This window comes from Myotis lucifugus, unplaced genomic scaffold (assembly GCF_000147115.1).
Source record: "Myotis lucifugus unplaced genomic scaffold, Myoluc2.0 scaffold_182, whole genome shotgun sequence".
Classification (NCBI taxonomy): Eukaryota; Metazoa; Chordata; class Mammalia; order Chiroptera; family Vespertilionidae; genus Myotis; species Myotis lucifugus.
The window spans coordinates 586,396-611,272 of NW_005871230.1; the positions used below are offsets into that span (position 1 = coordinate 586,396).

The 24,877-nt window shown below is 41.6% G+C and overlaps 1 protein-coding gene across 11 annotated transcripts in view; it reads right to left on the reverse strand.

Annotated features, from left to right (window-relative positions):
• SGMS2 (sphingomyelin synthase 2) overlaps positions 1–24,877 on the reverse strand; it is an 88,703-nt gene that overhangs the window by 12,780 nt on the left and 51,046 nt on the right. For all 11 annotated transcript variants that reach the window (XM_014462484.2, XM_023760448.1, XM_006096586.3 and 8 more), the window contains 2 exons: positions 4,242–4,929; positions 257–374 (listed from right to left, as the gene is read on the reverse strand). In XM_014462484.2, the coding sequence (XP_014317970.1) occupies positions 257–374; positions 4,242–4,696 (573 nt within the window). In that variant the 5' untranslated portion in view covers positions 4,697–4,929. The remainder of the gene's footprint in view (positions 1–256; positions 375–4,241; positions 4,930–24,877) is intronic.

Below are 24,877 nucleotides of genomic sequence, written 5' to 3' on the forward strand. Positions count from 1 at the left end.
TCTGACCGGTAGGTTAGCTTGCTGCTGGGGTCCAGCAGATCGGACTGAGTGAGACGGGCCAGACACGCCCTGGAGCCTTCCTGAGGTCCCGGTTTCGGCCCGATCCCACAGGCCAGACCAAGGGACCTCATTGGTGCACAAATTCATGCACCAGGCCTCTAGTCCTAAATAATATTTCAGTTAACACATGCAAGTGTTTTGAAGATTATAACCGAGAGCAGATGTTTAATAAGTGTTTTCAATCAGAGGTGCTTACCTTCGGAGCACACTGGAAATGCATGCCAGGCACAGGCAGCGTAGTGACATACATGGTAACACAGCGGTACAGGTATAATGTTCCGATGATAAAAAAGAACCTGCGCCCCACTATTGACCTAAGGGAATAAGAGGGATGGGGGAAAACAAGGTTACTCGCTGTTTCTGTTCCTAATGTTACGTAAAAGAGTGCTTGACAGAATAAAAAGTAACACAGAATGGCATTAACAGACCGCAGTTTCACAGTTTATTTCTGAGCTGCCCCTCCTTACAATTCCACAGAGCGGCTGCTCCGCAGTCTTCACACGCTGTAATCAGTCTCGGTGGTCTGGGCCCTAAAGGAGTTGAGTTTGTGGGGACTGAGGGTTCTAGAAAACCTCCTCTCCGAAAGAAGTCACTCTTTGAGAGAAAATTCAATGAGCCTGTCTGTTTCCAGTCAACTCAGTGCATTATAGAACCCTCTCGGGAACAGACCAAAGGTATAAGCAACCCACGGCCACTGAGGAATTAACAAATGAGCTCAGGCCATGCCACATAATTGGACACACAGGGAAACGGGACGACTCATTAAACCTGTTATATAAGAAACAAGGATTATTTGGGGACCATCCAACAGTATTTTGACAACCTGGGCATTGACTTTTGTCTATGACTACACTATAGATTTTCAGAGAATATGCTGAAGATATTCAGAGTATCCTCGTGCATTTAAGAATATTTAATAATGAAGTTATAAACTGATTAGTCTACCCTTATTCAATCTTGACCAAAAGAGGCAAAAATAAACAAAAGCACCACAAGTCCTTTTTCACTTTATCATTTTTGGTGGAGATCGTTGTCCACCAATCATTATGTCGGTCATTAGCCCGTCCTACACCATCCATGTCCTCGGTCTGAGGCAGTGGTTCCCAGCGGTTGACCTTGAGCACACTATTGTACCACTGCCGCAAAGGTACCAAATGGGCAGCAAGGGTTCGGAGTAGCCGCACTTGCAGGTGAAGGCGGAAATTCCTCTTCTGTTGTGTAGTTCGGGGGTGGGTCTCCAAACTCTGGGCTCTGGGGATTAAGAGACCGGTGGGATCCCTAGAATTACCAGCTGGAACTTCCCTAGTACACACACTATATTATTCCAGGTCTCCCATTTTCAGAGCTCTCAAACTTCCAAAGCTGGTAATGGTCAGACTTCTGGACAAACAGGCAGTTTGAGGCATGTGGCATATTTTTATGTATGTATGTATGTATGTGTTTTAATCCTAACCCATGCTTATTGATGAGAGAGAGAGAGAGAGAGAGAGAGAGAGAGATTTTAAGTTTTCTACAAGACTGCGGTCTGAAATATATCAGGTAACTGCTGGGGCTTCTCTTTTAAAGAATCATGGACAAATATATTTTTAGAACCTTATTTCCAGTAGCTATTTTAAGAATATTCCAGGGTTTCTGGGGTCAAAATAGAGAGGAACACCACCTTGAGGAGTTGATGAAAGTATGCATTTATTGCAGGGCTCTGCTTTCAAAGGCTTGCTATTCGGGCTCTGCCTTTTATAGCACTGAAAAGGGGCAGGGGCTAGACACTGCGGAGTCTCTCCATTTGGTTGAGTGAAAGATGATTCGAGTTTTGATTCAACCCCAGGCCCTCAAAGAGGGCTGAGCTGTGCTCCATGTGCTAGACAAAGGGAAGTGATAAGCAGGAATTACATGAGTCAATTATACTCATTCCAGTGTTCTGAGTTCAGCTGTAGAGAAAATTAACTAAGAAGGGAAAGTATGCCCTCTGCAGCCTTGTTTAGGAAAAGAACTACAATCAATGACTTTTCCCATAGCTACGAAGGTGTTTGATAGAGAGAGATAGAGAGAGAGAGAGAGAGAGAGAGAGAGAGAGAGATTTCGCATTCAGCCAGGATGGCTCAAAACAGGTTATAAAAATTACTCCACTAGTTCCTAAAACATATGCTCCAATTCTACCTCAAAAATGAAAAGGAAAATTAGTGTGATTTCCCCAGCACCTTTTTGATGATGGGTTGTGACCAAAGCAGTAGATATGACTAAAATATGTGGCCAGCTGTGTGACCACAAGTTTTGACATGGTAGCAACAATCAGGTGAAGATTCAAACAAATTAAGATCCTCAGGTTGGGAGCTAGAAGATTTCTTTTCACACATATATGAATAAAACTTGGCTCTAAATTAAAGGAGAAAGCACATCTTTGGCCCAAGCAGTCTCTCTTCTATTCAGTGTCAATTCCAGACACAGAAGAGAAAAACGCTAACGTTCAGTGTGGTGAAGGCCTATGGGGGTTGGGGGCAGCATGGGGGCCGGGTAGAAGAGGTCAGTGGGGGTAAAAAAGGGAGACATCTGCAATACTTTCAACAATAAAGATAAATTAAAAAAACACTCAAGTTCAACAAATGTAGTTTACTTCCAGTCTAAGCATGACATAACTGACAACTTTAGCAGCAAAAAAATTCTACTAAGTAAAAGAAAATTGATAGCTATTTTACTTACACATATTTTTTATTTTATTTTTTTTACTTACACATATTAAGGAAACATATTAAGAGGGACACTTTAAGGAAAATGCTTAGGAATGACTTGTTGGTGGACTCAGTTTTTTAAACTGCGAACTTGCATGTAGGGGACTGTTCAGCAAAGACAGATTGAATTCTTCTAATCTCAAAGCAACAACCAATTGAAAGAACAATATAGCATAAATTCCCTCTTCTAAAAATGATCTTGTGGCATCAGTATTGAAATCCTACTGAACTCTGAATTTTTGAATTGTGCTGATTAAATCAGCATACATTGCATTTTCAAAGGCCTCAGCTTGTGGCTAATGTTTTGGTCAAACTTTTGTTTTAGTGGTTTCATTACTAGCATCTTATTAGAGAACATATATCTGAATGATAAAGTGAGAAGGGGAAGGGAAGGGCTTTATTTTTTATGGAATTAACAGGAAAGAAACAACCACTTGAGAGCTATGTCCTATTTTCAAGTGGCTTCAAAGCAAAAGTACCTGGCTTAGTACTTCCTGATTCTGCTCTTCCCAAACAGGGAGACCGAAACCGGGAACTAAAAGCTCTTTTGTGGTGCCCTGGAAACCAGGCGTTTACTTTAGAAATCTAAAACCAAAACCGCATGGCCCACTTCTAAATTCAGTTTCTGAAACGGATTCTTGGGGCTGGGTTGCCAACAGGCCCAAGGAAAAGAAGTGCAAAATGTGAGAACTCCTAAACAGAAGCAAACCTCAAAGCACGCTACCATCTGTATCAGTGGTTCTCAACCTTCCTAATGCCGCAACCCTTTAATACAGTTCCTCATGTGGTGGTGACCCCCAATTTCATTGTTACAAATTGAACATAATTAAAGCATAGTGATTAATCACAAAACAATATGTAATTATATATGTGTTTTCTGATGGTCTTAGGCGGCCCCTGTGAAAGGGTTGTTCGACCCCCAAAGGGGTCGCGACCCACAGGTTGAGAACCGCTGGTCTATATAGTCTCGTGTATAGTCATTGCATTGTGAGCAATGGGGAGAAAAGCTCCCAGCACTCCACTGACCCCGCCTGTCAAGAGCCTGAAATAACTCAAGCGTGATGAATTGAATGTTCTTACTCCCCACGACTCTTGATTCATCATGCAAGTGCCACAGTGCCAAGTTGCTTGAAATCAGAACTGCACCTTAAATTCACAAACTCTGAGTCACCCACCACAGCACCTCTGTTCTTTCCTATACAGCTGTCACTTCCAGGCACAGCTGTGCCATCAATGCTTATTGAATAGTGACTGATTATCCAATGTGGCAGAACTTTCTAGTGATTCCTTTCATCAAATGCCTGGATAAGACTGAATTTATGAGATAAAACCAAGAAAGATAATTCCAAGTACACATCTATTCACATAAGTACAAACTAATGGCGCATTCCCCCCAACATGCCCCCCCTCCCGCATCCCCCCCTAAAAAATCCCAAATGTGTTAGACCTACTTACTTGTATCTCAGAAAAAGCCACTGGGTGATCCATAAGCCAACTAATATAATCCCATTTATTTCTGATACAGAAAATGCCCACTTCACCCGATCAATGTAATCAAAAAACTTGTCTGGGAGTGGAGGGCTGAGCTCCTTGGGAGGGACCCTCTCGTGTACAACTGTGATCATGACGGTTGTCAGGACGAGGTTGAAAACAGCATACACAAACGCGATGCCCGTTTTCCACCACTCCAGGGGGAATTTGCTCCTGGAGTCCGTGGGCATAGAGATTTGGATATAGTCTGGGTACTTCTTGGAGCCCTTCCGCAGCCCATTGGATAAGCTCTTGGGTTTACCGTTGCCATTTTTCTCTTCTTCTTCGGCAGGTTCAGCAGGCCGTGGGTACGTGTTTGCCGGATCATTGGTTTGATTTTCCATATGTTCTTCAAGTTTTGCTGTCTCTATGATATCCATTGTCCCCCAGTCTTCAGATCCAAAAGGAGATGGTAGTGTTCTTAGTAGAAATGATTTTTAATCCTTCTATTTCCAAGATAAACATGGGCTCTTCATCTGATTCTGTTTCCTGGTGTAAAACGTAGAAAGTAGCCACCAGATGCCTGGTCCTCCCATGCAGCTCTCCACTGTGCATCCACCGCTGTCAGGGAAGCAGGCCAATTCTCTTTCCCCCAGAGATTTCACTTCGGCTCCTGTGAAAACAAAACAAAACTACGATCAGATATCGTGCCCCTCCAACTGTCAACCATCCAAAAAAGAACATGACCAAAATATGGAAACAAATACCAAAGCCATTTGCTTTATAAATGTATCGTCAGAACATAGTTATAGCTGCCGAGACGAGTTTATTTATAAAATACTGAATTGTTTTATCTTGGAATTCTTCTCTTTTTGAGCTGATGTCAGTATAAATAGGAACATTTTAATAATTCCTTTTAAATTTCTTTAAATAGAAGCCAGGACCCAACACTGCAACCACTTCATCAGCCGCTGATGCCTGTTGCTAACCATGAAGTCACAATGGGCTAGAACCTCCCCAGATCACATCACTCCTTCCTACGACTGAATCTTTTCCAGGAACCTTACAGGATAAAAAGTTGTGATGATTGCCCTGCCGGCGTGGCCCAGTGGTGGAGCGCCGACCCTTGAACCAGGAGGTCGCCAGTTCCATTCTGAGTCAGGGCACATGCCTGGGTTGCATGCAGGAGGCAGCCGATTGATGTTTCTCTCTCATCAATGTTTCTATCTTTCTGTCCCTCTCCCTTCCTCTCTCTCTAAAAAAACCAAACCTGGTTGGTGTTGCTCAGTGGTTAAGCATCAACCTATGAACCGGGAGGTCATGGTTTGATTCCCAATTAGGGCACATGCCCAGGTTGTGGGCTCAATCCCCAGTTGGGATATGCAGGAGGCAGCCAATCAATGATTCTCTCTCATCATTGATGTTTCTCTCTCCCTCTCCCTTTCTCTCTGAAATAAATAAAAACACATATGTTTTTAAAAAACTGTGATGATTACATGTTCTGTATAATTGTTACCCTCTGCATTTGTCAGAAAGTCAACTTTCTATTTTCTTATTAAAACTCTGGAATCTTGTCCTGGCCGGGTGGCTCAGTTAGTTGGTTCTCTTTCTGAGAACCAACCCATGCACAAAAAGTTTGTGGGTTCGATCCCCAGTCAGGGCACATACCTAGCAGGTTTGCAGGTTCAATCCCTAGTCAGGGCTCACATGGGAGGCAACCAATCAATGTTTCTTTCTTTCTTTCTCTCTCTAAAAAATCAATACACATATCCTCAGATGAGGATTTTAAAAAAATAAACAAAAAAACTGTAATCTTTTCAAGTGACCACTCCTCAGAATATTCGAGAACTAAATGACACTGCCTCGGTTTACCCTTTTTATAGTCAGAGATGCACCCCATACACCAGGAAGGTGGACAGCCTCCGAAATAACACAAAGCCTTCGAGACACAAAGCCTGAGCTCTATCTCATTGAGGCAACAAACTCCGCCTGTTTCCCGAAGGATAAAATAACTTCCTACAGCCGGCATGGCAAATTAGTAACATTTCGATGCAGCCACCACCATTTCTGGCAAACAACAGAAACAGGCACCGCGAGGACCGGCGCGGGCACTTACCCACCGCGACCCCCGGGAGGAAAGGGTGCCTTCAGCAGAGGCTCCGCCGGCTCCAAAGAGCAAAGACGTCCTCACAGCCCAGGGCACCAGCACCCGCTCTTTATACCCGCTGGCCACACGGCCCCAGCTGTTCTCAATTTAGGAAGCAGCATTTAGCCAGACTGCAGATCCCGGCCACCTGAAGAGGCTTCCAGGCCTTCTAATTAGTCCTGGGCTTGAGCACACTGTACAATTTAAGCATAATCCTTTGCATTTGAAAGGCCTCTCTTTTCAGGGTAACTTCAGGGAAAAATTAAGGGGGAGGAAAAACTCAAAGTGGTGACAGCTAAGCCTTCATTTGCCGAAAGGAAAAAAAAAAAGTTGTTAAAATGACACAGTTAATAAGTACAGGCCATGTTTGTTGGGAGTTGTGGATGGTAAACAGAGCAACCACAAGTGTTTACTGTGCACCCAAATGCCCCAGCGATGAGGGGTACGGGGAGGGGGCAACTAAAAGGAGTGAAAAGCAAAAAACCAACCAAATGACACCGACCTGAATATCCACCCAAAGGGCTCACAGTCTAACCGAGGAGGCAGAACTGACGTGAGCGGACTATGTGGGAAGACTGAATGGCACGTTGTACAAGGGAGGAGGTGGTCCCTCGACAAAGCAGCTTTACTTGGTCCCTGCTCCCCTGACGGGATGTGTCCACAGACGGGCACAGGCCATCTCGGAGGAAGCAGACGCAGGAGCAGCGTCAGCCTGGCAGACACAGAGGATGGCGGGAGGACGGAGACACATCCCCGCTAAGGGAGAGCACTAAGCATTTCGGACGTCTCGCTCTCTCTTGTCCCTGTGAAAAGCCCAGCTGCTAACACATTAGGGTCGGATGAGAAAGCAGCAGTGTCCCTCTGTAAAACGGGGTTCCCTGGTATTCTCTGTGGCAACCTGGCACAAGGTTGTGGGAAGAGTAAACATAACGAAGAGGTGCCTCAGTAAGGCAGAGTCAAAAACAAACCTTCACCACCACGGATGACTATTCCTAACGGAGGTAGCAAAGCACTAACTCAGCCATGACCTGTCTCTTTTTACCAACTCTAGGCTATCCCACTCATAGCATCTTGCCAAACGCCATCCAGATTTCCTCCCACTTTCCTATTCCACATGCTGCGAGCCTGGCATTTCTATGTGGAAGAAGCCTGCGGTTTTAAAACCCAGGTCCAGCAATGGACACACAGATGGTCTTTAGAAGGTGGCTACCCAGTTCTAGAACACAGAATGTAGAACAGAAGAAAATCCAATTAGTCACCTATTTTTTTTTTTTAAAAAGGAAGTGCTCTGCCACTCACCTCATGGGACAACTGTGAGGATGACTGAAATAATTAACCTTGAAGAGCTCTGTGCTCCTGGGAGTAAGAGCATTAGTGGCTCGATTGCTATTTTCCTTGGGATTTCATTAAGAAGATTCAATATACAAACCACAATCAGCAGGTGTCAGCCAATCCTGGGGCGCACTGTCTGTCATCAAGATGACGATTACAACATACTCATTCCTGTGGTAACCCTGCCCTACCAGTAAGTATCTGCGGAAGTGACAAAGGCCACAGTAGTTCCTCTCCATGGATGGCAATCCCATTAGCTCATTTGCTTAGGGAGCTGTACCTGAGCACAAGGCGGATGGAGGGCTTCCAAGGCCTCTTACATTGCAAAAGACTAGAAGTTAACCTAGATAATTAAAGAGCTAAAGATTGCTACAGGCTAATCTTCCTTTGGAAGGCAAATGCAAAGCTCTGAAACTTTTAGTACACGATACTGTTTTGTTAGTGGTTGTTGTTTTTTTTAAGAAATAGGTATGATTTATTCCAGAAATGCAAGGAAGGTTTCAAATTAATAAATGATTGTAATAAAATACAAATATATGTAAAGAAGAAAAGATATGATCATCTTGACTTGAGTGAAGTCAGAAAGGCATTTGATAAAATCCAACACCCACGTGACTTTTGGGAACGTTTTCAGTAGTAGAAATAGCAGTATATATAGCTACGCTCCTTCGATGTCCATATCACAGTTTTAGCTCTGTAGTACGTGTCCTAGTCGCTGGTGAAAGGCGGCTTCCACAGCTGCTCCTCTTTTCAGCCCTAGAACTTAAGTTTTTGTGTGTGAAATTACAAGAAAGCACATCATTTTGCTTCTATGTTTTATTTCTGTTACCTCTATTATACCATAGAGGGCTTGATATTACCATATTAATATACATCAGTAGTCATTTTCTCTTATAATCTCAATAGGATTGTTCCTTAATTTGACAAACAGATTCTCAGCTTCAGCAGGAAGCAGATGGGAGAGTCAGTGGAAGGTTTGCACTGGTAGGTATTAGACTATATTATGTAAGTATATTGGGGTAATGGCTCCGAGTTAGTCTATTTTGTGGGTTATCCAAAGGAAACAAGGCTGTACAAAAAATATTTCTACAAGTAATGCTTGAAAACTGGAAATAGCGTAATATCCAAAGACAGGGTATTAGTTAAATAAATTACGGTTATCTTATTATAAAATGTACGTTTTGATATAGTACCTATGAAACTGTGAGACAAGTATATAAATAGTATATAAGAAGGGTACAGTATCGAATTAAGTAGAAACGTAGATCTGAATAGATGTAGAGCCTCATTAATTCATTTCAGAGGTTATGGATCAAAAAAAGGGAGTGGGCCATGTGACACATATTCGAGGCTTTAAGAAGAGGCACAAGTGTGAAACTCGAGACACGGCTCCCCGAGCAGTTCTGACCCGAGGCTCTCTGACAGCAAACACAAGTTCCGGTCGCAGGGCTCAGAAATTCTTTGCTGCTAGATTCGTATGTCCGCCTAGTCATACATTTGAAGTGGTTAAGAAGATAATGTATTAAATGTGTAAATATCGTTTAAAAATTCAGGAAACCTCTAAGCTTATATATGGGTTTTACTGTGATCTGTTACTTCCATGGTGAAGATGGAAGTTAAACAGTGATCAAAAAGAAAATGTGTTTGTATCATTTACACACTGGAAAATAAAAGAGATACATACCTTGAGCTTAAAGGTTTAAAAAAAAACAACTAGGTCTTGAAACAGAATTTATTTAATTGAATAACAATGAAAGCAACCAGTGATTTTATTAGCAGACACAAAAGCTTTCTTAGGCCTTAAAAAACTCAGTTGTCTGCCATTAAGGCATTAAAAAGTCAAGTTGTAGAGTAAAACAGCCACAAAGTAATAGTTTTCAGTACCTTACTCATGTGCCATTAGCAAATGTAACTTATGTGTACTTACTGTGCTTTGTGTATTATCTAATTAATCCTCATACCAACCCTAGGAAATATTGTAAAGAAAAGAAATTGAGATAAAGTGAGATGCTCAAGGTCAGACAGGTAGGAAGTGGCAGAGCCCAGACTTGAACCAGAAATCTGACCTCGGGGGCTCCTCTTCTAATGGCACACCACTACCTCCATGCCATTTATTACATGTCAGAGGTCTACAACAGAGTCATTGGAAAAGATTGAGACAATCAATTATAAGCTTCTCCCCTCCCCCAAAGAGATATGTAAATACACAGCAAAGTCCTCTAGATAATATTGCAGGTATTTTTAAATCTTTGTAATTTTGCAAAAATTAATATATACCAAGAAAAATTTTAATATATAATTCAACCCTCTTGTGGGAGGGAGGGGAAAAGAAGTCTGATAAGTATTTCCCTGTTATGCATATGTGTAACTTTTACTAGTAAACCACCATATGACATTTATAAAACAGGTGTATCACTTCATGTTAACAGGATCCAGTTTAGCTAAGAAATTTTATGCCCATGAAGTTTTTTCTGAGACCAAGACACCTTAGGAGCCATGGGATTCTATTGCAGAAGCACCCACAAAATTTGTTAAATATTTTTACTAGAGTGTTTTTGAAACCTGAAAAGAAGATCCATGCTTACTAAAAAATTATGTATATACTAGTATGTGTGTGAAATATTTTCCCATCAAAAGTAACATGGAAAAGAGTCCTTGAAAGACCAGTAGACCCCACACTTGTATAGGTAATTGATAGATTTAAATTAGGGAAATGGGCGGGCTTGTAAGGTAGCTTGGTGACACTCTTCTGAGAATAGATTGGGGAAAACGTGTTTGTTTTTTTAAATGTCAAAAACAGAATTGAAAAATCAGTTACTGCCTTTCTGAACTTTGGGAGAGATATGCTTGGGTAGAGAACAGACCAAAAATACCCCACAGGAAGGTAGACTGAACAATATTCGTTCTGTACCCAGTTGTTGTACGAGAAAGACACACCTATCAATAGTGGGTACCTAGGACGGCAGGTGAGAATGAAGAGCAAATAGGCCGGAAGTTTCTTTTCGGGGTGAAGGAAATGTTGTAAAATTAGTGACGATGGCTGCACAATCCTGTACATTTACTAAAAATCATTTCATGGTGCCCTTTTAAAACAAATGAATTTTATAGTAAGTTATAATTCATTTAAGCTGTTAAAAGAAAGACAGAGCTCACTGAGATAAGTTGTTCCTAAAGAATTAGAAAATCAAGGACTATCCCATATTCTATTACAGTCCAGGCTCACATATCCCTTTACAGTGTTGTACTTACCAGCTGAGCATTTCTTCCGCAGTGATTCTGAAATAACACACACTTCTACAGACCAGACCAAGGCCAATGAAAAGCAGACTGTTGAACAAGATCTGTGTAAACCATGCTCCAAAAATAAATTTGTAACTAAATAATATAAAGTGACAAAAAAAAACCAGATGAGTTTTCTCTTAGAACTCATCAAAATTTACTATGAGTTGAATTAAAAGGAAAAAAAAGATGATCTGTCTTATTTCTCACTAAAAAGAACTGGTCACTTTAATAGGCGCGGTAGACGATTTAATACTTGCTGAATGAATGTGTGTTTACACAGAGCAAATATTAGCTGTGCAAATTGGAAAACAATGACTCGTGAGATTGGGAGTATCTCCCAAGAACGGGTATTTGTACGAGCCCAACGTATTGAGGGGGCGGAGCAGTCCTCAGCCACATCAACTGTTTCTAAGTTTGAGTCAATAAAAAACCATCACCAAAATTTGACTTGAAAAATGTTCCATAGGATGTTTTAAAACGTGGCTTCTATTTTCCAGCTGTTACTTTTTATTGGTGGCTGGGGAATTCCCACGATCAGATCTGACCACATTGTATTTTGGGGGGGACAACACTGCGGCCATGGGCCTGAGGGAAAGGAAGGCCTGCAGTGCGGGGGCAGGAACCTTACAGAGCGGTGGGGTCACACGGAGAGACAATTTAAGAATAAGCAAATGAATAAATAAACGAGTGAGAAGGAAAGACAGGGTAAGTAGATTAGAATTGCAGAGTGGATGGGTTAGGTAGGTAAGGTAGACAGACAGGCAGACTCCCTGGGGCCCTGAAGATAGAAGAGGGCTGTAAAAGGAGGTCAAAGGTTAGGGAATAGTTAAAATAATCCTTCCAGGGTCCTTTGGATACACTGTAAATCAGAAGTTCTCAGAGTTAAGGGTATAGTGGGGACACATCACGCTCTTTTCCCAAAAGCTGGCCTTTGCTTGCCTCTGCCCCTTTCCCCAGCCCCATTCCTGGTCTGTCTAGGAGACCTTCGAGAATGTCTGGAGGGAGGGAGTTGGGGGAATGCCAGTGGTCTCTTCCTTTCAGTGTTGAGTAAAAAGAACTAGACTGGAATTCTCTACATCCCACCATTTCTAATGTACCTGTGGCCTCAGAGAATAAGCTGGGTTGAAGGCTTATCTTTGAGTTTAAATGCTTATCTACTTTAGCAGATGAGCAAAAGACAGCCTCTATAATTTAAACAGACATTTGTACATTGAATAATCGGCAGGTGTCACTAGAATCATTCCACACAATTGGCCTGACCACAGCTCCATGTTTCATGGTCAAACGAAGGCAGCCAGCACTTGTATAGCATAAACACCCTGGAGGCTTTATCAGAAAGGCTGAATCTGACAGTCCCACTGAGCAACAGTGATAACTACCAGCTTCTACATTCCTCTCCTTCCTTCTATGCCCCAAAGACTTATATACCTAGAAACTGGTTCCTGTAGGTTTGAATACTTATTTCTCTGGGATAGGTGTCTATGCAGATTACCTATTAAAGTGAGAAGTTTCTGATAACCATAAAAAACATTCCATTTACTATTTTTAGAAGAGATTCAAGTCTGATATTGGAGCTTATATTTTCTCCTAAGAGCAGTGGCTGGTCTAAGAAAGACAGAAGCAGAAGCTGGATCTAACAGTTTAACATCATACTCCCCTAACCACACTTTTTCCAAATGATGTTAGAGATCTCATTCTAAGTAAATAAACACATCACTATCAGAGTCAACAGTGTATTTCCTTGTCAACAACAACAAAAGTTTTCTCAAGTTTGGAAGCATAGTATCTTATTACAGGAAAAACATGCTAAGAAAAAAGAAGGAAAAAAATAGTTCCTTAAAAATAATTTCATAATTATCTACATTTACAGACAAAGCTCCCTTATTCCATGCCTTTCAGATTACTTAGAAATATACCTATTGGTTTCTCTGTCTACCACATGGTGACCAAACTGTGTGTATATTTTATATGATTTCAAAAAAAGTTTGCACTGAATAATATAAAGGGTCTACTTAAATGGATATTTTAAAACAGCATCTTGAAACATTGCTTGCTGTTTACTAGTGCATTAGAGTGAGACAGAAGTGAAATTATCTTTAAGCAAGAATCCAGAGCGAGGAGTTAAATAATCCTGCTCTAGTGTGGAGGCAAAAGCAGAGACTTTAGGAGAAACATTTAACCAGGTGCCTGTGGGCAGTACATGTCATGGTTACAACAGAGAGCAGCTGTCTAAGAACAGGACACTTACTCAGGCCCAGTGCTGCGGTACAAATGACACAAGCTACACAATTTCCTTGTAGCGTTCTAAAGTCTAGAATTGGACATCAATGGGTTATTGGTTATCATATTTCTGCTTAGTGCTCTGTGCCAACAACACAAATGCAAGAAGTATCTTAATGCAGCCTGAGAGATTTAGGGGAGCACTTCCTGATCCCCAGAATTAACACTGAAAAATTAAGGAGAAGGAAGGTTCTAGAATGTACACCTTCGGCAGGTTAGCCCCATCTGCTTGTGGCCATTTTGGCGTGCTTCCACAGGCCCTGGTAGAGGGCAGAGGCGAGTAGGGGGCATGAGGAAGGCTAGATGGCCCTGTGATTCTGCAAGTCCTGTGTTTCAGTCCACCTGGGTCCTCCAGGACAAGAAAAAACATGAAAGGAAAGGGACCATGGTAGACCCAGAAAGCTCTGTAAAAGCCTACATTTCTCATTCACGTACGCCAACCACAAAAATGTTCTACAAATAAAGTAACAGAGAATGTATTCTACTCATAGACGGTATATGCTATTTTCAGCTTCCATCAAAAACACAGGGCTGTGTATTTTCTAGAGTTGCTTTCGCATGACTCGCAGAATGAGCCATTGCTCTCAAACGGTATCTATATATATAAAAGCCCAGCGATCAAACAGCAGAACCACCAGAAAGACTGGTTGACCCTTCGCTATGACACGCACTGACCACCAGGAGGCAGAAGATCAATGCAGGAGCTGCCCCCTGGTAGTCATGGCTGACCGGGATGAGCAGCTGCTCCCACAGCAGGAGCAGCCGCTAGCAGGCCCAGGGTGAGGCTGAGTCTCTGCACCTATCAAATACCTGAGACAATCTAGACTCTGGCCTGACCCCACCAGGCCCTCTAAGGTGTGTTCTAGAAAGAGTGTGGGGAGCTGGCACAGGCGGATGGCAAGAGGGAACGTGACTGTGGACCCCCCAGGGAGGCTGTCCTGATGGATGAGGATCCTGGAGCACAGCTGCCCTGGACATCCCTGATGGTGTCACCAACCTGGCATCACACATCGAGGACATACACCCAGTGGCTTTGGGGTGCAAAGCACTCGGCCAGGCTCCTCTAGGACACAGAACACATCTCTACCCAAGACATTACCCTGAAATATCAGCTCAGACTAATTTCCTCATTCAGCAGCCACTCAGAGGGCGGGTCCACAGCCATTCGGCTGACCGGGATGAGTGGCGCTCCCACAACGGGCCGATCCCCGCAGGCCACGCCTCCCACCAGTGCATGGATCCGTGCACCAGGCCTCTGATGAGACTGTAAAAAGCAACTCCAGAGCATTTGAGTGTATTTGCCTCTAGTTTCTCCCGGAATTTAAACTGCCATGTTGTATTTAAATAAATTATTTCTCTCAAAAGCACTTATTTGACCAATGCTTCCAATCTGGGCTTTGGTTTCTGCAAATAACTCAGTAATGGTGAGTTATGTTCCCTAAGTTTGGGCCTATGAATGGGGACCCCAACTCTGCAACCGAACCCAACACAAGGAACAATACGCTTGGGAAAGAAGCAGCAAAATACCTTAAAAGGTTAAACTCCTGAGTCTAACAGGATGCCACTTTAGCAATATCTCCTAACAGACAGAGGGGCTTTTAGGGAACATGACATTTTGTAGAAGTCAGTCTTGATGTCTTTAGCAAGAACAAATGATCCAGGAACCTTTGGCTGTGTCAAGGTGTTTTCATGCATTTGTCTCTTAAAACAGGAAGAACAGCTCACTCAAGACTTTTTCCTATGTCCAACTGTGCTGGTTCACAAAGTTGTAAAGCAAAGTTTCTAATCCTATATAACAAAAGTCTAATATGCTAAGTGTCCAACTGTTCGACCAGTCGCTATGATGCGCACTGACCACCAGGGGGCAGACGCTGTAACCGGTAGGTTAGCTTGCTGCTGGGGTCTGGCTGATCAGGACTGGGCAAGATGGGCCGACACACCCTGGAGCTCTCCCGTGGTCCCTCCCCGGCCCTAATCGTACATCAGTGGGGTCCCTCGCAATGAGGTCCCTCAGCCTGGCCTGCACCCTCTCACAATCCAGGACTCTTCTAGGGATGTCGGAGGGCTGGTTTCGGCCTATCCGGGCAGGCCAGACAGCTGAGGGACCCCACCAGTGTACCAGGCCTCTATTAATTAAATAAATGTCTTTCGTTGCCTACTCTACTCAACTACCCCTGCCTGGAACTTGAACACTCTACTCCAAAGTATAGGCAGCTGTTGGTATAAAGATTGTGGAAGAATGTTTGCATACCATTGATTATGTAGTGATTCTTAGCCAACTGCCCATTGCCTTAAGCAAAAAAAATCTAGAACAGGATACACAGTTACCGTTTTGTATTTCTTTTAGGAATACCATACAATGAGAAATTTAGTTCCAATATACCCAAGCCATCCCTCCAGGAGATAATTAGAAAAAGAAGAAAAAGAGTTTAGAAAAGAAAGGAGAAGAACAAGTAAGAGTTTTTACAGTGAAGCCTTGGAAGAGAAAGAAAATATAGAAAAGTAAAAATAGGCATGATTGTTGGCTCTCAGGGGCCCAAAGTAAGACGCGCTGTAAAAGGCCAGCTTACAGCCTGGGAAGCACAGAGGCAATGGAACCGAGCATCAGTCTGTCATCAAAACCAGGACAGCCCTGCCTGCCGGTGTGGCTCCGTGGCTGAGCACCGACTCATGCACCAAGAGTCCTGGTCTGGGCAGGTTCAATTCCTGGTCTGGGCACATGCCGGATTACGGGCTTCATCCCCAGTAGGGGGAATGCAGGAGGCAGCCGATCTATGTTTCTCTCTCATTGCTGTTTCTCTCTCTCTCTATCCCTCTCCCTTCCTCTTTCTCTAAAGTTGATTAAAAAAAAAAAGAAAAAGAAAACAAAAAAAGGAGGACAGCCCTGAATATTTGGACAAAAAACCAAACTGGGGTAGGAATTAGAGGTAGGCGCAACAACACAGTCTTGAAAATCTGGGACAACCTACACTGCCGTTTCTACCTTAGCAATTGTAAACACAACTACAATTGAAATTAAGTTTGCATGTCACAAGAGTCAGTCTATTTAGCAGAAACTGTTAGTTATCATATATAAATAACCAAATAGACATAATTAAAACATGAATATAAGTAAATTTCACACAAACAATATACAAAAATATATTACAACTATGATTATTTATTTATTCAAGACTTTCCCTGGGGGCCTTGGCTCTCATCTTTCTTGGCACATTAAGTCAGCTTTCCATTCTCACACTCTGCAGTAAAGGCCAGTGATTTCAGGAACCTAACCTGGAAGCCACCCTCATATACCACTGCGAGAACGTGGAAAGAGACGGAGGTAGAGAGAATGACGTTTGCTGAGATATCCGTGCAGTGAGCGGGGGATGTGTGGGCAAGAAGACAAAAGAAGGGGATAACATTGCCGGGGCCCAGTTTCAGAGCCAGAACTCATTTCCTTGCTTTCTATTTGGGGTTGATTTCCCCTAATCCTCTGCTGACAAATCCTAGGCCACAAAGCTCCTATGACTAAGTATCTCCCAATATTTGTAACAAAAACTTCCTCCAGAATGTCACACTGACAAATTAACACACAAGCTTCTACCCATAATAATCCATGAATAGGAATACTGGAAGGTGACCTTGACACAAAGCCCATTAAATGCCATTTAAGCTGTAATCGGAAAACAGCCTGAAAACTGAAATGAATTGCTGGTGGGATCCTAAATTGGTATAATTCTTTTGAAGATATGTCTTTCTCTCTCTCTTTAAACATATGCTGAGGTTTTTTTTGTGGTTTTTTTTTTAAGCTAATGTCTCTTGACATAGTAACTCTATGACTGAGAATTTTGGAACATGTCTTAATTACAGAAAAAAAAAATTACCGAAAAATGTACTCAGTGAAACAATCTAAATCCAAGTAGGAGACTAAAGTATCCACACAACACACTAAATTTATTGTTTTAAAAATAGCCCTGTATTCTTGTTTGGCTCAGTGGATAGAGCGTCGGCCTGCGGACTGAAAGGTCCTGGGTTCGATTCCGGTCAAGGGCATGTACCTGGGTTGCGGGCACATCCCCAGTGGGAGATGTGCAGGAGGCAGCTGATCGATGTTTCTCTCTCATCGATGTTTCTGGCTCTCTATCTCTCTCCCTTCCTCTCTGTAAAAAATCAATAAAATATATTAAAAAATAAAAATAAAAAAATAAAAATAGCCCTGTATTCTTTTTTTCATAAAAATGTAAAAATATGCACTAAAAAAAAAAAGACCAAGTTAATAAAATACCAAAAGAATATCAGATGTGTTAATGCTGGTAGTAGGGTTTAGCAGTTATTTTTATTCTCTTTTGTACTTTCCTATTTTCTCCAAATTTTCTGTGATAAAAGTATTCATTTTTGCATATGCTTATAATAGCATTTTAAAATAGTTTCTAAAAAGTATGCTTAAGATTTAATGACAAGGAAACTGCAGTTATAATTTCAGTGATGCAGAGATGTATATTACATATATAAAAAAGAATCTGAAAAAATATACCAAATATTAACACTACTTGATGAATTTATGGGAGGTTTTATTTTTTATTTATTCTCAATTGCATTTGCTAATTTTCCACATTAAACATTCTTATAATCAGGAAAATACTAATGGCTACCTTAACTATACAAGTACTGACGAAGTTTGCGGGGAGAATGTGCTTTGGTTTTAAAAAGGTATTGTGTTTTGTACAATTTGAAGTGTGTAAAAAAAATGCATGTACAGAAAAGTCAGGACAAGTACACAAAAATATTAAGAATGGCTGTCGAAGTGGTATGAGGGTGAGATTTTTTTCCTTCCTACATTTGTGTATGGTCCCTATTTTTGAAATGTTCATATAAATGTGTTAATTTATAGCTAAAAGTATCAGAAACCAGGTAGAGTTGTTACTGTGCTTCCACAGATATATTTATTAACTGAAATCTCTATTTCATGTTTTCAACTCAGCCTCAATTAACTGCAATTAAAAAATGTATGTTTTGATTGTTGTGTTTTGGGGAAAGTCTGCATTGTTGCTGCTGCTTGAGGAAGCCTGATAAACTAATAACTATTTGGATGTATCAGCCCTAATCTGAAGTACATGTATTCAATTAAGTCTTTATTTAGTGCCAACTTTCAAGAAGAGACTTAATTGTGCAAAAGAATGATGTCTTTTCTGCAGGGTTCATGAGCAAGAAAGGAGTGAGCACTGCTTTATAGTGAATCATTTTCATATAATGGATGCCACTCAGTACGTCACAAACCAAAACCAGTCACTTATTTGGTGGTGTTCTCCTGAAGAAAACCAGCTGCCAAATAGAGAATCGGGCTGAACTGGATTTGATGGAAAAGAGGATTCAGTCAGAAACACAAATCCCTAAGCTGGCTTTTATAAATATTGGTAATCTTTGTGCACCAGGGATGTTTTAATAAGTTTGTGCATTTGAGCATTTTTAAAAACATTTTTCCTGATACTTGGTGGATTCTTGCCTTATTGTACTCATTCATATCAGCTAACAGTTTCCTCTACTCTCTGTGATAACAAAACTTTGGATATAAGGTAAATTATCAAATGATTAGTTAAATCAAGTACAGCGTTCAAGAGTATGTACCCTATTTATAGAAATCATTTTAACAAATTTAAAGGACTGGAAATATTAACTTAATCCAGTTTGAAAAAATCCATTACAATATTACTGAATTACAATCCCAAGTGCTCCAAAATTCTAATTTCGTATCTTTTAAAAAAAAATTCGTATTGTTGCCCTAGCTGGTTTGGCTCAGTGAATAGAGTGTCAGCCTGTGGACTGAAGGGACCCAGGTTCGATTCCGGTCAAGGGCACATGCCCTAGTTGCGGGCTCAATCGCTAGTAGGGGGTGTGCATGAGGAAGTCAATCAATGATTCTCTCTCATCATTGATGTTTCTCTCTCTCTCCCTCTCCATTCCTCTCTGAAATCAATAAAAAAAGTTAATAAACTTAAAAACTAGCATTGTTCCCCCTAATTTCAAAAGCTATTTGCTGTCTACTTTGGATCACTTCTAGGAATGTATCTTAAAGATACTGCATAAGCATGAAAAGATTGTTTTCCAAATATACTAATCAGAATTTTTTGGAAAAGAAGCATTTAAAAATTCAGAACTTTGGATTTCAGAAAGATTGTAGGTACATATACCATATATTAGATATAGTGGGTCACATAGCTCATACTGGATTTGGGAAACACCAGATAATCAAACATTAATATATCTGAATGAGACATACGGATATATTCACACTAAGTTGGATGAATAAAGACTATAAAGAAATTTTGGTCAGTTCAAGAAGGGTGTTGACACCAAAGGTTATCAAAGGAAGGAGAGAAGGAAGGAAGGGAGGAAGGAGGTAAGGAAGGGAGGGAGGGGTTGGGGGGGGGAGGGAGGGAAGGGAGGGAGGGAAGGGAGGGAGGTAAGCAAGGGAGGAGGAGCCTTTTGTCCTTAGAGTTTAGATTTTGAAATTACAGATAAATGATTCTGGACCTATTAAGACCAAAACCATACTGTCCATCATGATGGGATTTGAGTTTCCTTTTTACTTTTATTTCTACCAGGTGTATGGTTTTACTAAACTTCAAATATTTTTTCAGGCACTTCTCTAAAAGTTGTTACAAAAGTTGTTTTCATTGCTCATTTTTGTTTGTTTGTCACATTATAAATATGTTTTATTTGTACAATAAAATAATATCACACAATGTTGGGTGAGGGAATGCAGTTGCAAAATAGCGAGGAAACATTGTGTTATGTATAAATAAATTATATGGATGCTGGAAAGGGGCTATTACATGGAACAGTTACTTTACCTTTTTTGTACTGAAAAAAAAAATAGCAGCACACTTTGATTTTAACTCCCTAAAAAGTCAGACAATTATTCACTCAACAATATTTAGTAAGTACCTATTCTGTACTGGTCACTGTTGTAAGGATATAACAGTTTTTAAAAAGTCACTTCCCTCATGCTTACATTCTGTTAGCATATAACAGGTGCAATAATAATGAAAAGATTAAGTGCCATGAAGAAAAATAAAGCCGGATGGGGCAACAAAAAACAGGAGGGCTCTTCAAACTAGCTTTATGAGGTAACATTCGTAAACACCTTCTAAAACCTGTATAAATATAGCTTTCTAAAACTAAAAAGGGATTCCAATGAAAATGCTCCCATACTTACTCAATTATAGATTTTTGTCTTTCAGTTCTTTTCCATTTCTAATAGATCAAAATAATGTATGTCTGTATAACATTCTAATTATATTGGTCATAATGGACTTTTATTTCATTGTTCACCCCAGTGCTGTCTTCTAAAGGATGTTTAACCCACATGAGGCTTTTAAGAAAAGGTTAAAGATGCAATATTATGAAGACAGGAAGAATAAAAACAAAGACATTACATAAGGACAGAAAAGCTGCAGCTATCAAATATCTAATGAGGTGTCAGGATTCAATTTCACTTTCAATGCAGAAATTTTATCTTAAACTAGAGGCCTGGTGCATGAAATTTGTGCACAGAGGGGGCGGGTTCCCTCAGCCCAGCCTGCACCCTCTCCAATTGGGGACCCCTTGGGGGATGTCCGACCAGAATCTGGAACCTCTAGCTCCTAACTGCTCACCTGCCTGCCTGCCTGCCTGATTGACAAAACTGCCTCTGTCTGCTAGCCTGATCACCCCTAACTGCCCTCCCCTGCCGGCCTGGTTGCCCCCAACTACCCTCCCCTGCCGGCCTGATCTCGCCCCCCAAATGCCCTCCCCTGCAGGCCTGATCTCGCCCCCAAATGCCCTCCCCTGCTGGCCAATTTGGTTCTGATTGGTCGGTTTCTATGCCAGCATCAAAAGCTCCACCTCCTAGGCAGCCATTGGCTCCCCACAGCACCCAGATTTGGTTCTGATTGGTCGGTTCCTATGCCAGTCATCATCTCCGGGCCTATCTCTGGGCTTGATCAAAGAGGTGGGGCTGAACAGCAGCCCCCACGGAGGCCAGGAGAGAAAGAAAGGCCCAGCTGCTGGCAAAACTCAGAAAGAAAGAGGGAGAGAAAGAGAGAGGCAAGTACTGATCAACAGCTGCCACTGAGGCTGAGGATCAGACCCTGCCTCTCTCTGGGTCTCAGCCCACTGGGCAGTCAGTGCTGGGTCACCACGGCTGCAGCGGGGCAGTCAGTGCTGGGTCACCACGGCAACCCAGCACTGATTGAAGGACTTCCGGGTTGGTCAGCCTCTAGTCGTGATTGGTCGTTACAACCCTGGGCTTTTATATATTAGGATAGGTGGGATAGAAGCTAGCAATATAGCCGAAACCGGTTTGGCTCAGTGGATAGAGCGTCGGCCTGCAGACTGAAAGGTCCCAGGTTCGATTCCGGTCAAGGGCATGTACCTGGGCTGCGGGCACATCCCCAGTAGGAGATGTGCAGGAGGCAGCTGATCGATGTTTCTCTCTCATCGATGTTTCTAACTCTCTATCTCTCTCCTTTCCTCTCTGTAAAATATCAATAAAATGTATTTAAAAAAAAAAGAAGAAGCTAGCAATATAGAAAACTTAAAAAAACCACACCAAGGTTAATGAAACGACTAAACTCAATGTAAGCAATCCTTGAGGGCAAGTATATAGCTACTGTGCTACCCCGGGAAAGCCTGGGTGGGAAGGCAGATGCGTGCACAGCCACGTGGAAGACAACCTTTTCAGGCTTCTGTCCTGGGCAGAGTGGGCTTGAATGCTAAGCAAGGAAGGGAACAGAAACGAAGGCTGGCTCCTATCCTCAAGGGATTTTCGACTAAGTAACTTTCCCATTTTCCAACCAGAAGTCACTTTAAAAAAAAAAAGAAAACTATGAACAATGAAAACAACTTTTGTAACAACTTTTAAAGAAGTGCCTAAAAAAATATTTGAAGTTTAGTAAAACCATACACCAGGTAGAAGTAAAAGTAAAAAGAAAACTCTCAAATAATGAATATAAAATGGGGGGGAAAAAGCCTGGTTATGTATCATTTAGGAAGTTTATAAATCTAGGGTATACAGATGAATTTTTTTTTTTTTTTTTAGAGAGAGAAAGGGAGACAGAAACATTAATGTGCCAGAGAAACATGGATCAGTAGCTTCCTGTACACGCCCCAAATGGGGACCGAACCTGCAACAAGGCCTATGTCCTGACCAGGAATTGAACACGACCTTTTGGTGCACAGGACAGTGCTCCAACCAACTTAGCCACCTGGCCAGGGATGAGAATAAAAATTTAAAACTAAGAGTATTCATTTATTAAGTCTAGTAGTTTTTTGATGGAGTCTTTAGGGTTTTCTATGTACAGTATCATGTCATCTGCGAATAATGACAGTTTTACTTCTTTTCCAATTTGGATGCCTTTCATTTCTTCTTGTCTGATCGCTGTGGCTAGCACTTCCAGTACTATGTCGAACAGGAGTGGCGAGAGTGGGCATTCCTTTAGCTTTTGCCCATTGAGTATGATGTTGGCTGCGGTTTGTCGTATAAGGCTTTTATTATGTTGAGGTATATAAAAGAAGAAACTTTTACCATTTGCAACAGCATAGATGGACCTGGAGAGCATTATGCTAAGTGAAATAAGCCAGTCGGAGAAAGACAAATATCACATGATCTCACTGATTTGTGGAATATAATGATCAACATAAACTGATGAGCCAAAATAGATCCAGAGACAAAGAAACACCGAACAGACCATCCAACCTCAGAGGGAAGGCAGGGGAGGGTGTGTGTGTGTGTGTGTGTGTGTGTGTGTTGGGGGCAGGGGGTGGTTAAGAGATCAACCGAAGGACTTGTATGCATGTATATTAGCATAACCAATGGACACAGACACTGGGGAGGTGGGGGCTTGTCCTGGGGGGTGGGAGTGGCCGGGGAGGAGTCAATTGGGGAAAAAGAAGACATATGTAATACTTTAAACAATTAAAAAACAAAAACTAAGAGTAGCCTTTATTTTTTAAAGAGCCTTTAAAAAACGCCAAGCTCCAAAACTCCGTAGTGAACAGAAAAGCAGGGAAGTAGTTATCTATTCAGGTTGGCACTGGTCTGTCCTTGGGAGCCAACTACAGTCGGAGCTTTTTCTATGGAGTGAAGCAGATTTAGAACAACAGCACAGGATGATTAAAAGCACTGTCAGGAGGGAGTCGGGAAACACTTGAAACTCGATGTCCAATTAGTACCAGGAAGCTAAAAGATGTAATTCCATACTTAATCTTATTTCCACTCAATCTAATTTTCATTGATGGCCCTACACAAATAAAAGTATTTGACTATAAATAATCACTTGAAATGGGTTTGTAAACATAAATATGTTATTAAAAAAACAAACCCATAGTTTAAAAAACTAAAAGTAACAGCCTAGAAAATGAGAGGTTATTTATTTTCTGTGTTTTTTTTGGGGGGGGGCGCTTGTTTTTGCTTCTAAAATATCTGTATTAGTAGATTGGGGCCCAAAGCTTGATCCCACTTCTAGGAATATATCCCAAGAAACCAGAAACACCAATCAGAAAGGATATATGCACCCAGATGTTCATAGCAGCACAATTCACCATAGCTAAGATCTGGAAACAGCCTAAGTGCCCATCAGTAGATGAATGGATTAGAAAACTGTGGTACATCTACACGATGGAATACTATGCTGCTGTTAAAAAGAAGGAACTCTCACCATTTGCAACAGCATGGATGGAACTGGAGAGCATTATGCTAAGTGAAACAAGCCAGTCAATGAAGGAAAAATACCACATGATCTCACTCTTTCGTGGATAATTAAGACCATTACAAACTTTTGAACAATAATAAATACAGTGGCAGAGCTGCCTCAAACTGATTGTCGAACTGCAGTGGGAAGGCCAGGGAGGGTTGGGGGACAGGAGGGAGGGGAGTAAGAGATCAACCGAAGGACTTGTATGCATCCATATAACCATAACTAATGGACATAAGACACTGGGGGGTAAGGGAGGGCAGGGGCTTGTCAAGGGTGGGGGGGGGAAAAAGGACACTTATGTAATACCCTTTGTAATACTTTTAGCGAAAAAAAAAAAAAAGAATCAAACGTTACACTAGACATATAAAAAAATAAATAAATAAACATAAGGGAATTTTTATATAACTATAAAAAAAAAAAGAAAATGAGAGGTTATTTATTTTCTGTGTTTTTTTTGGGGGGGGGGGCGCTTGTTTTTGCTTCTAAAATATCTGTATTAGTAGATTGGGGCCCAAAGCTTGTACTGAACAAGATCAAAAGTCATATTCTGATTAACATGTATCTGCACTTTAGGGGCACATCTTAAGAATGTCAAGGATTATGGGTTGATGGGGGGGAGGGGGGCGTAATCTTTAAAGGAAAAGAGTAAATTCCATCTCAAGCATGTCAAACTCGCAGCGGGCGGGCTGGCCGCATGCGGCCGGCCCTCCATGAGTTTATGCTTGAGAAGGATTCAAGGCCCTAAGAACAGAAAAAGCAGATGCTTACAATGCATGTCCCCAACTGCAACCTTCCTTTCCCTCCACCAAATGAGTGCCTCCTCTTTGGTTCCTTTTCTCTGCAAACTGTCCCACCATCCACCC